This window comes from Pteropus alecto, unplaced genomic scaffold (assembly GCF_000325575.1).
Source record: "Pteropus alecto unplaced genomic scaffold, ASM32557v1 scaffold110, whole genome shotgun sequence".
Taxonomy (NCBI): Eukaryota; Metazoa; Chordata; class Mammalia; order Chiroptera; family Pteropodidae; genus Pteropus; species Pteropus alecto.
The window spans coordinates 13,150,500-13,163,417 of NW_006431920.1; the positions used below are offsets into that span (position 1 = coordinate 13,150,500).

Consider the following 12,918-nt stretch of genomic DNA (forward strand, 5'->3'; position numbering starts at 1 on the left):
GACTCATCATCGTAGGGATGGAGCCAAAGTTGAAGCAATGGGCATGTGTCAGCATGGCTCCAGTCAGCCCCAGGCTGGCTGCCATCAACAGTGCAGAGTTGGCATGAGGACCAGGAAGCTGAACATGGGGGACCAGGAAGAGGCACACTGGCTCCAGGTGTGAAGAAAGAACTCAAATATTATTTTAACTAATTTCATAATTAGAGTACTGGAAAAGTATGAGGATCGAAAGGGAGCTTCACCAGCTTTGGCTCAAATAGTCTATTCAATTAAATTCAGCAGCAGTTTTTGAGCACTGATCATGTATGAAGTATTGTGATATAAAATAGTCCAGGCTCTCAAAAAATTTGCAATCTAGTGGGAAAAATAAGACATAAAAAATAATATAAGGCAAAGATATAAGTTCCTTGAGAGAGATAGAAACAAAGAATTATGCTGGATTCATAAAGAGATATCTTATGCAGTTAGTATATTTAAAAAGACTTCATGGAAGATGCCAATTTGGGAATAATTTTGAGAGGTAGGAGCTTTAGAGAGGGAGGAGTGCATCTTAGGTAGAGGGAGTATCATGAACAAGTCAGACACAAGAAAGCACAGGTTATATTTGCATATTGTAATATATACCAGTTTGGCAGGTGGTCAAGCATTTGTAATAGACTATTGGAAGATGAGATTAGAAAATTAGCTGGAGACAGATAGTGGAGTCATTGAGTATCAGAGGGAATGGGTTGTCATTAAGGTGTGTAAGCAACATTACTTCTAGAAGTCTTCATGACAGACTTCTCCATTAAACATACCCTTAAATCACAATTAAAATTACTTAGCCTATGTTTCCTTTAACCTTTAAATTACTTAGCCTATGTTTCCTTTAACCATAAAAGCCTGAAACAATATAGCTTTCCTATAACAGATGTGTGAATGTACCCAACAGATGCATGAATGTACCTTCCAAAATGAGAATTCATTGTATGTTGTTTATGTTACCTATAGCTACGTTTTATTTTCATTTTTTTTTTTTTTTTTTGCATTTTGCTTAACCTAATAAATTGTGATAGAAAGTGAGGCCTCACCATCATAGTCACTCCCCACCCACCCCCCTGTCAAATCAAAACATTCAACTCAACTTTAGGATGAACACGAGACCTTCTCCATATGGGCCGAGGTTCGGAGTTTTTCAACTGAGCTCTGGCCTTACTGACTTAAAAAAAAAAAAATCTTAATGACACTTTAACTATTTATAAGAGTCACTGAGCTAGAGTCTATAAAATGCTCCTTGTGCCCTGCCTCTGCTAGAGCAGGCACTATGTAGTAAAGAAGGCGAGAGAACGTAAGACAAGTCCTACTGGCCTGGCAAGGGTCCCACCTAATTCCTCATGACGTGTTCAGTTCAGGTGACACCTTTTAGGAGGTGTGGATAGGCAGTTAATTTCATGGAGAGTAGGAGGTGTAGGTTTGGATTTTTTTTTTTTTTTTTTTACAGTGGGGCATTATCTGAATGATATTCATTCTCTCTTGAGTTTGGACTTCACGCAACAAGCAGCAACCGGATGTTATTTTAAAATAAGCAAAAGCCACTGGAAGATACTGGTTGGGGTACTTGTTTGGGAGGAAGAGTTGGTTGAGAAGTGCTTCTTGGGCAAGAATTAAACCAATCTTTGCAAAGGAAAAGAAGATCAGTGGAAGAGAAAATCTGTGGGTTTCTTACCCCAGCTGTCACAAAAGCTATGCCGTGAAAAGGCTTTTCTGATCCGTTGACACACAGCAAGTTAGACCAATTCTTCTTTTGAGGGGTGAAGGAAAAAAGAGAAATTCTCTTGTTTGTGCTGCTTGAAGGATGGCTTCCCAGTTTCACCAGCTTCGGGTCCTGGTCTGGAAAAATTGGCTAGGTGTCAAAAGGCAGCCGGTGAGTAAAAAAATAAGGGGGTGGGGGGTGGGAGTAGGGCACGGGCAATGCTCCAAGCAATCCTACAATGTGATGTTAATGAGAGGGAAAAAGAACAGTTTTAAGGCAAATTTCAGAGCAGGCAATAAGATATTTAGAAATCATCGCTGCATCTGTCTTCTAGCTAATAGGGCAAGTCTGAACTTGCCCCTAAAGCAGCCTTTTGATTTCAGTAAATTAAAACAGTAAACCAGGATATGCCCAGAGCACAGAAAAGGATGTGTCTTATTCCCGGTCGAATTTGGAACTCGTGTTGAGTTTTAGGTTTCTGGCCCAGGTGCTTTCAGAAATTTCCTTGATGAATTTAGTTAAAAATGAGATGCAGGAAAGAAAAACCGGATAGAAGGTACAATAAATGCGAGAGAAATATACTTGAAAACTAAAAGCAATAGAAAACTTGGTTGAAAAGTAAGATGTGGAAAGGGAATAGTTTGAAGGCTGTTGGTACAGAAAAGCTTCTAAGAAATTTTAGCATCTAAAAATTATTTACTAGAAATGCCAAACAAGAGCCAGTGTATATGCCATGTTTCCAGACTGTTGCTGAATTACTTAATTTTCCTGCTACAGTCTGTCTATTCTGCTCATTACATCTTTTTTGTGCCCTTACATTCACGTTTGCTTTTAAATTACAAAGCCAGCTATTAGATCCTCACCAGATAGGGCCATGGGAGACTGAGAAAGGAACTGGCTTCTGTAAAAAAGTGTTTGAAAACCAGAAGAATCCAAAAAAGCACTCAATATCCTTTATTTTAGAATGGTAATTCCTAGCCTTAAATAAATAATATAAATATTATGCAAATAGCATGAGTCTTATAAACCAACGTTTTATCTGTGCACATTATCTCACTCTATGTTTGCTTACAGTGCCTGACAACTTTCATAAGTGTTCTGGTGTATATATATATTAAGAGGAAGAAGTAAATGTTCACTTATCTTTGTGAATTTGGTGGGTAGGATTTTAAATCATAAAGCATTATGTGATTGCATGGGTGTGAGGTTTGAACATAAAATTTTAAACTATTGCTATTTTTATTTTATTGTTTTTTAAACTGAAAACAGCACAAAAGTAAAACTTGCCATATTTATCCCATGGTAGACTTTGTGTGGAATTCAGTAGGGAGAGAGTCTGGGTACGTAGATATGGTCAGAAGATAAGAGCTGGGTTCTTGGTTTTGTTCCTTACCAGCTACAAGACTTGAGTAGCAAATCACCATTTCTCACTTCTAAAATAGGCATGAAATCTACCATATCCATCTCATAGGGTAGTTAGATCCAAATGTGCTCACGTATTTCAAACTTCTTTAAAAATGGTGAAACCTTTGGCAAGTAGATTACAAAGGGATTTAGGACAATGTGCATATCATATTGTACTCAATGTAAAGATGAAAAGAAATCCAGGAGAAGGGATTATGGGAGAGAAGAAGAAATTTATATATAGCAAAGTTCTTCAGTGGTAAAAACACAATAGTTAAAAATAAAAGCATAGAGGAAATAAAAACATCAATTATTGCTGATAGAATGTTCAGGTTATATATTTTCCTTACAATTCCATTTTATCTAAAAATTTAAAAAACCTTCAAGTGAATAAAATTATTCATTGAGAAATTTTATCCTTTGAAACTTTAATATATTTTTCTTCCTCATCTATAAAGTAGTGGTATATCAATGTTCTGCTTTTAGAGTTTTTCTCAGTTTTAGTCAATTTCTGCTGGACATGGCATATTTGGAGGGGATGTAAGTTAGGTATGCTAAAATGTTTATACTGTGATATCTTATATTATTCCTACTTAGACCAAATCCCTAAAAAAAAAAACCCTGGTAATTATACTTTTGCCTAGGGCAAGATAATACATAAGCGATTAGTTCATTCTGAAACATCAAATCATATAGAAGTTAAGTGCACCTTGAGAGAATGAGACCAAAAACAGAGGTCTTTGTTGCAGGAAGAGAGATCAGAAAAAGTCCGGAATTTGGGATAAAATAGAAAACTCACCTAAATCCTTAATGACCAACTAGAAGGACACGAGAGACCTTTAGAACATAGTAGTGCCAAAAGGGGAAGGAAAGACAATTCTAACAGATGGGCAAGAAGACAAAGAGAAGCATCTTTCTTCATAGTTTTGCCTGGGGCTAGCCCTGTACCTGGATATTGGAAGAAAGACTTCAGGACACAGGTGGTTAGGATATCCACGTGCCAGAGTTACTTAAGAGAAAAAAGAAAAAGAAAATCAGGAGGTTGAACAGTTAAGATTAAAGATCTAAAAGGAGATGAAATAAAAGAAAATTTTGAACAGAGAAAATATAGACAAATTAGAAGACAGAGAATGTGAAAAACAGGTGTATATATATTTTAGGAGAATATATAGTCTTTATGTAGGAACTGGACTTTGCCATCTGTCATGTGATAATTTAAAATGCAAGTATTTTACTCTATCTTTGTGATTTTTCTAAACATGGTGCCTTAAAAAAATATATTTATACCAAGGAAAATAGAAATTAGCATGTGTGACTTTGAAAATGTATAGGCCTTACTGAATGTCAAAGAAAAAATGCTAGCATCCTCACAATGATATTCTCCTCCAGTCTGTTGTCAAATCTATCACACAGCAAGGTAGTGAGAAGAGAAATCTACAAAGGAAAAAGTTAGGAATCTAGTAATGGAAAAACAAATTAAATATAAGAAAGAATAAAAAAAGAAAAAAAAAGATATAGTGAAAATATTAGAGTGGGAGATTACTGAGGAAACACGTCATAAAACATATATACTACAATAGAAAGTGAGAAAAGAATTTCAAACATCCATACAGTCTAAGAAATAGAATGACAATGGGATAAATTAAATGTCGAGTTTGGCTGCAAAAAAAGGAAGACAGATCTTGAATTTTATAGGTGACTTTCCTCAAAATTGTTCTTAGATAAGTCTCTCTCTCTCTCTCTCTCTCTCTCTCTCTCTCTCTCTCTCTCTCTCTTTCTCTCTCTCTCTCATAAAATCAAATATCAGAATTCTTGACTATTTTGGATTATCTGTTTTAATTTCATAGGGTTTCAGAGAGTTCAAGGGATTTGTTTAAGGTCACACAGTGAATTTAAGGACTCAGAACAGATTTCTCCCAAAGTAGATTTATTCTTTCTATTACTTCCTGAGTTGAGTTTCCTTTCCTAATATTTCTCTGATTCTTGCTCAGAGTTCAGCTCACCAACAAAGAGATCGTATTTGCTAAGGAAGCCCTAGACATTGCTTTTTAAAAAAATATTAGTGATAATATCAATTCTCAATTACATCATTTTAACCTAAAAAATAAAAAGCCAAATTGAGAGGCAACAATGTTTGAGCTCAAAGAATAGCTATTTGAGAAACAATGATTTAGGCAGAAACCCAAATAGTGTTCTGGGGTGAAGGCAAGGAGTTTTTGTGAGAGAAGGAAGGAAAATAATTACATGAATAGAAGAAATTTCTACTGGTGCTAGTAAGCGAAGTTATTCATGTGCTCTACATAGCTATTTATTGATTCTAAAAGTCTTTAATCTTCAGTTTTTGATCAGGATGTGCTTTCCTGTTAGCTCTGCAAACAGTTCATAGTTTATCTGGCCCAATTCAAAGTTTATTTGGCCCAAGTCAAACTTTCCAAAAGTTCAAGGAGCAAGACATGCAAGGCCTTTTCTTGGGGATGGTGGCTCTGACTCTATTTTGAAATGACTCCACTTACATCATTGTTTTTCTTATTTCCCCCTTTTGATTGAGATTTTTCCTTGAAAGCATCTCTGATCAACAGTTGGAGAGCAACACTGATCAGTCGTTTAAAGCTTCATTGATCTGTCACTGGGAAGGCTCATTCCCAGTATATCATGTCCCATGTAAGAGGGAAAGTGGTTTCCTTACGAGACTTAGGCCATGTTTAAGCAACAAGAGCACCAGAACAGAGGAAAGCCTTAATATCATGTTTTTTTAGGGCAAATACCTTCAGTTACCTGAGGTTTTTTTTTTATATGAAGTCGCATAGGCTTTAGTGATTATCTCAAAGCTCTGAGCAACCGTTATCCAAGTGTGTCTTTATAACATTGAGCTATGTAAAGGAGATAAAATTCTATAACAAGAATTTCTATAATGATAAGCAAAATACTAAGTCCAATTTGGAGAAGAGACCTGAGTAGAAGGCAATGCTTGAAGGTAGCCAGCTAACAAGGTCAAGGACCATTATGTGCCAGCGGGCAATGTATTTAGCCCTTTGCTCTGTGCCCAGATTTGACCTAGTTCTGTCTCTACTTTGCCAGGGGTAGACCTGTGGTGCAAACAATCCAGTATTTAATGAGACATTTCTATAGAAACAAAAGATAAACAAAGGTTAATGGTAAGAAACCAGTGTCTGAGCCTAAGGGGCAGCCAGTCAAGAAAAATTTTAGATGTCAAGATTGAAGCATCTTTTGCAGTTTGAAATGTCTCTAATGATGTCATCGATTGTTCAGGTAAACGTTCCAAGTGGCTTACACAACATCAGCATGAAGATTGTCAAAGCACGAGAATGTGTGGTGATTTCTGTGAAGCTCATATCAAGGTCATTTACATTTAGTTTCCAGGGCTTTGGGGAAAATGGCAGCTTTAGTTCTCAGTGATTCCAAGTCAAAAGTGGAAGAAAAATTGGAAACGCTAGTTTGGAGACTTGTAGCCAAATATTTGAGGAGACTAGAAGAATTCAGGATTTAATTCAGTTTATAGGTAGAGAACAAAACCTCAAAGACAATTAACAGAAGTAATATCCGTAAGTGTGTATTATAGTTTCCATTAAAACATAATTTTTTTCCTCTCTCTACAATTATCTTCATTTTTACCAAAGATATTTTGCAAGCAAATTAGTTTTACTATAATTAAGTCTAGTTTTAATGAACTTGGCCTGATCATCTACATAAATGTATCAAGTATAGCAATTGATCATATAGGCTCATTTAAATCTGCTTTGCTGGAATCTTTCTTAAGAAATCTCCAGATTGAACTTTTAATAGCCTCTTGAAGCTAAAAGTCCAAGCCAAATACTTGCCATCAGACTTCACTTGCGGTACCTTTAGATTTGGGTTAATTCCTTTCTTCTTGAGGTTCCCAAAATATCCTGAGGCTCTTGTGTCTGCCAGATCCCTATATACAAGGTACCAGGCCGATTTTTCCCAGGAGGCTTTGTTGACTTCCATAAGTTAATTTTATTTCTTTAAAGATGTCTCATCATATCTGAGTTTATGTATGTCTCTCTCAAACATGACATTTCAGTCAAAGCCTTGGTAATATAACCAATGTTTTCAACTGTATCCTGTTACAAGAACAGATTCTTATTGAACTTATGTGAATAACTATACTGCCATGAAAATAGGAATACTCACTTATTAAGAGTTTTTCAATTCTGGAAGGATCAGGTAGGGAGAAAAAGATAAATATATAAATTATGCTCACAAAGGTATAATTCATCAAATTGCTTTAATTTATGGGTAGCTTAAGAAAAGAAAATGTTTTCTTAAATTTGGAGAAACAAAACATAAAAAAAATCAGTAATATTTAAACAAAGAGACAAAAATTATAATCATCTTCATCATTTAATCCCCATGTAATTAATTCTTGTTGATTTTTGTCCTTTTTATGAATCTCATTTTCCTTAGAGTTCTGTAGATTCTTCCCCAGTTGAGTGGTGTGATCTGAAAGTTATTAGGATGCTGTATTCTAGGGTACTCTCCATGATTTCTTTTTGAAGTTGAAGCACATATGTAAAAGCATTAGAGTAAGACAATAACTGTCTGTAAAAAACAAAGACTCAAAAATCAAGGAAGCCTTTTCAGCTTGCTTGTGCTTTTAAAAAAATCTCAACTGTCTTATCTGCCCCGCTTCCCCGCCACTTTTAGTTTCAGGTTCTACTGATGGAATTAACTTGGCTTAGTCCCAGGCCATTGGGAAACTATGTTTACATTTCTAATCTTGTAGAGATTTAAAAGACAAAGTTGTTAGCTCTTGAACACTGGCTTCCACCTGATCTATTTCCTGGTTATATATGGAAGGGCCTGAGAAATAGCTGAGGAGGCCTAAATTTTCTATCAGACTTAGAATATCAGCTTTTGATTCTGCCAAATTTCTGATCATAGTGTTTTTAAATTCTTTAAAATATTTTGTAAGGTTTCAGGTGGGGCAAACAGTAAAAAATAAATAAAATAACAATAATAAAATAAATTGAAATCTTAATGGAGATTCTTGCCTTTAAGTGCCTAAGATAAGGTTGCCTGCTCAGATGGCTAAAGTTTTTTTAGCATTCTGTTAGGGTTATCTCTGAAGTCATTTTGTCTCTTGGAAGCTTCTTCATATGGTTCAAAGAGTGCATTACAGTATCTCTGAGAGAGGTGGGAATCCTCTCTTTTAGCGGGTCGGGGGTGGGGCAGAGCTTTAGGTTGACTTATCTAAAACAATTTTTCGCCAGAATGGCCTATAGAGTTTTAAATTATTTTGGCTAAGTTAGTCCATTTTACAAAGCCATAAAAGAGGGACCAAAATATTTGTACATATAATCTGGGGAGTTTCTGAGGAAGAGACTTCTTGAGAACTTTTAGAGGATGAAAGTCCCCTGTTAAAAATTCCCCTGAGAGCTGGTACATTGGGCAAAAAGACAGAGATGGCAGTCACAATCCCAAATATTTCTTGTTCTTCTCACCTACTGGATACAGCTGCCCCAAATTCCCAGTCAATTTCACTGGCTGCCATTGAATGCCAAATTCTGCATGTTCTAGATGGCAGAGACCAAAGAGAGTATTCTTATAGATTGAAAGCCAAAATCTCAAGACTATCGGAGAAACTTCATCTGGTTTCTTATTATATGCACATTAACAGCTTTCGCTAAGCCTTGAGTCTCTCCGAGCACGAATACCTAAGAGGCATGTGCCATGCGGCTAAGCATTGCGTAATCTTCTATAGAGTATCTTGTCGCACCAAAATTTTCTTGAGGTCAGTGGGTGACCTAATAATATCAGTCTAACCCATTCCGTGACCTTCTTACCACAGGTGCTTTTATTTGAAGTGCCGAGTGCCCTTCTGTTTCTTAAATATTCTACTCGTGTCTACTAATTTTGCCGTTTTGGCTTCCAAGATTCCCTTAGCAATGGCTTTTACTTCATGTGCATTTAACCCACAGTAAAGTTTGTTTAAATAGATACTGGTCTGGTGAGATCTACAAAAACTGTCAGTTTGTGGGGGCGAGCCCAGACAATGGTTTAAAGGCTTTATGCTTGTGTCATTCCCTTTGAAATCACTTTCTTATGACAAACAACAGAAACAAAGAAAAGAAACAAAAGAGCGTGTAACAAAAATGCGTACCCACCTACCAGGGGGAAAAAAAAATCCTTGTGATCTGCTCACCCCCCAGAGAACTTCTTACGAGCATGAAAGAAACCCTATCTGAGGAAAATTCCTCATGTGATAGCAAGCTCCTGTGGCAGTAGCCATGCTGGCAATGGAACAATTGTCCCCAGGGCAGTGCTTCCCTGAGAAAAATCCCTTCTGATTTCAGAGAAAGTCACTGACCTCAGCCAAAAAGGATGGAGGTCAGAAGCCTGAGAGGACTCACCATTGAGAAGAGTGTGTGGTCCATGGAAGCAGCTTGTGTGGATACCTTACCAGGTCCCAGGGAACTCTAGTCTGTGATGGTAAGGTCTGCCTCAGGTCCTGATTCTGACACCATATTTGTTAACCTAAAAATAAAAAGCCACGGTGTGAGGCAACGAGCATTTATTTGAGATCACAGATTCTGGAAGCCCTGATTTAGGCCAAAACCCAAATTGTGTTTTGATTACAGGGTAAAGGCAAGGGATATTTATGAGAAAGGGAAGGGAAATAATTACATGAATAAAAGGAAGGAATTTCTATTGCTACTAATAGCTAAGTTTTTCTTCATCTCTACATGGCTGTTTACTGATTCTAAAGAATGTTTTTAATTTTTAGTCCTTGTGGCAGGATGTTCAATTTCCTGTTAGCTCTACAAACAGTTATTTGGAAGACAATGTTGCTCTGCCCCAGACAAACATAATTTTGCTAAAGTCAAACATTTCAAACGTTCAAGGTGTACGAGGCCATTTCTCTGGAATGGTGGCCCTGACTCCATTTTGAAGTGGCTCCATTTATATCATTTTTCTCAATTGCAAAAATGAATGCTAAAAGAGTGTGAAAAAATACATTAAGCACTAACAGAAATGTTAGGTAATAGTGAAAATCAATTAGATGCAGTTGCTATCCTGCTGGGTTTGTAATTTAACTCTAAAAATAATGGAAAAATGAAGATACATTCCACTGGAGATGGTTAACAACAGGGAGGCTCACCTAATGAGATGTTAGTTAATGACAGGAAACAGAGTTCTGGGGCAGCAAAGAGACTGCAGGCTTAAAGACTAGATAGTGTAAGATAAGAGTTTATCTTTCATTAAGAAGATGGGTTCTAAATAGGCATATCACAGAGTGATTTCAAATGTCTATAGAAATAGAATCTAATTCCAGACTTACGACCTGAAGAAGGAAAATTAACTTTGGCTGTTTATTTTCTGTTGTAACTTATTATCTAGTGGATCACACTTTAGCTCAGTTGATGATAGAACTATTTTTTTCTATCACAGACTTTCCCACAACTTGATAAACTTCTAACACTTTGGATCAAGTTTGACACTTTCCCCCCAACTCGCACCTTGCTCATATAACTTCCCCTCAGAGTAGCTAGAGAAAGAGGAAGACTTAGCTTCAAAATTTTAGAGCAGGTCAGTCTATATATTAAATTAATATTTTTGATTCAAACAATTTAGGATTAAACTCTAATCCTCAAATTTAGAATTCTAAATTATATTAAGATACACTAGGCCTTATACAGTTCATTCAACTACATGCCCAGATGTTTCAGGCCCTTTTTACTTCTTCTGGACCTGTACCATTTACTCCCTTAACACCTTTTAACTGTTAAAGAAAAACTAAATCTACCTGTTGTTTATGGTGCTTGGTACATAACAGACATACACATTAGTTTAGTAAATTACTGAAAAGTAAATGAAATGAAGATGTTTCAGAGCAATGAGAGCAATAGAGACATAATTAGCTTAAAGTCCAATAAAAATGTGTTGTTTTCATGTACATTATAGAAAGTTTACCAATCTCCAAAATGTATTACAATCTCTACAAGTACAGATTTCAAAAAATTTCCTTGATTCCAGTTTCTAGATAAGTTATTTGTGTGGATGGCAGTGTTAAAGAGCAGAAAACCCAACGAACCGAGGACTCCATGCCACTTTTGTTTCCTTGTTTTGGGGGTGGAAGTAAGGTTTATTCCAGATCTAAAGTACCAAGCTCTTACTTCAGAATGTGAACCTCGGAATCCTCTTATCACCATCAAGTAATAGTCATATTTGACTTTATGGGACAATGCACAAAGGTAAAAATAAAAGGGGAACGAAGAAGCAGTATATTTTATTTGTGGAAGGTTAGGCAAGTTTTATTTTCAAGTTTGTAGTAAAAGTTATAATTTGAGGCTACGGGATGACCTTTAAATGACTTTTAATGCTCTTATAGTCTGAACTAATATAGAAGTACAGTATTGTGATCAAAGAGAGCTAGTAATCTGTTCTGTAGTGGTTTGGCTACGTAGCTTAATGGTTAACTGCAGGTACTAAAATTAGGGTTTCAAAGACACTCTGGGTTCAAAGACCATCTCTATCATTTGGTGTCTGATGCAATGAAGTCTCATTTACTCTCTTTAAAATTCTAATTTCCCACCTGCAAGAGGAAATAAGGTGATTATATTAAATAAGATAATGCACGTTAAGTGTTTAACATAGCGTCTTACACATTCTAAGCAGTCAATGAATATTGACTATTATCACTTGGGGTGATAATTGGAGTGTTATATTGAATTCTGATACTAATAAGAAGAAGACCACTTGACAACAAGAATTTATCCTGGGAAAGATATTTTGAAATCATATTAAACAGGGAATTGCTGACAGAACTGGTATTGGTACCCAGGAGGGAAGGGGACTTTGAATACTTATAGAATTTTCAGGTGGAAGAGGAGGCCAAACTAAGAGAAATGAGTGTTAATCCATAAGAAGGAAGATATCATCTTTATATGAGCAAAAAATCAGACAATATGAATTGTCCAATAATAAAGAAGACTAGTGAACTAATGAACTTCTGGTCACTAGAAGCATTCAAGTAGAGGCTGGATAACCATATGCAGAGGCAGAGATGTTTTCCCTAAGTCTTGATGCGCCAGTCATTCTGGACTTAATTCTTTTCCTGGAATATGTCACTTCCTTTCCCATCTGTGGGTTTTCGCCCATATGTTTCCTCTGCTGAAAAGACTCCCACTTCCTTCTCACACTCCATCCACCATATATATCTTTTCTTCTGCCTGACCCTGTCCATCTTTTAGGTTTTAGACTCAGCTTCCCTTGCATTATCTTCCTTCTATACTCTTTACTTCCTATGTCTTAGCATTATCTATTACACTTGGTTATAATTTTTTTGATGTTTCCCTTTCTCAAAAGACTGAAAATGTTACTCTATCCTCAGTGCCTGGTACACAGTAGGTGCTCAATAATTTTTATTGTAATAATAAATATATAAACCTTATTTAAATGATTACTGTAGTATATATCAAATCCTAAGTTTTCTTAAGACTCTCCAAGACTATGATTCCATGAAGTGTAAAGGAGAATCTTCATCCTAAAGGTTTCACTTTTATTTATTTTTAAAGTTAGGCAAAGGAATCCCTATTGCAATTTAAAAATTATAACAATAATTACTATCATTCATTTTGAATTCAACCAACTATGAATCACTCTAGTGCAAGGGATGCTATCTCCATCTATTTATATCTATCTGTCATCTGTCTGTCTGTCTGTCTGTTGGTCTATCTATCATCTATCTATCTATCTATCTATCTATCTATCTATCTATCTATCTATCTATTATCTATCTA

The 12,918-nt window shown here is 36.0% G+C and overlaps 1 protein-coding gene across 1 annotated transcript in view; it reads left to right on the plus strand.

Annotated features, from left to right (window-relative positions):
• Positions 1 to 1,608: 1,608 nt before the first annotated feature.
• ABCA12 (ATP binding cassette subfamily A member 12) overlaps positions 1,609 to 12,918 on the plus strand; it is a 164,405-nt gene continuing 153,095 nt past the window's right edge. Inside the window, exon 1 of the mRNA XM_006906757.1 lies at positions 1,609 to 1,903. Within this exon, the coding sequence (XP_006906819.1) occupies positions 1,835 to 1,903 (69 nt within the window). The 5' untranslated portion in view covers positions 1,609 to 1,834. The remainder of the gene's footprint in view (positions 1,904 to 12,918) is intronic.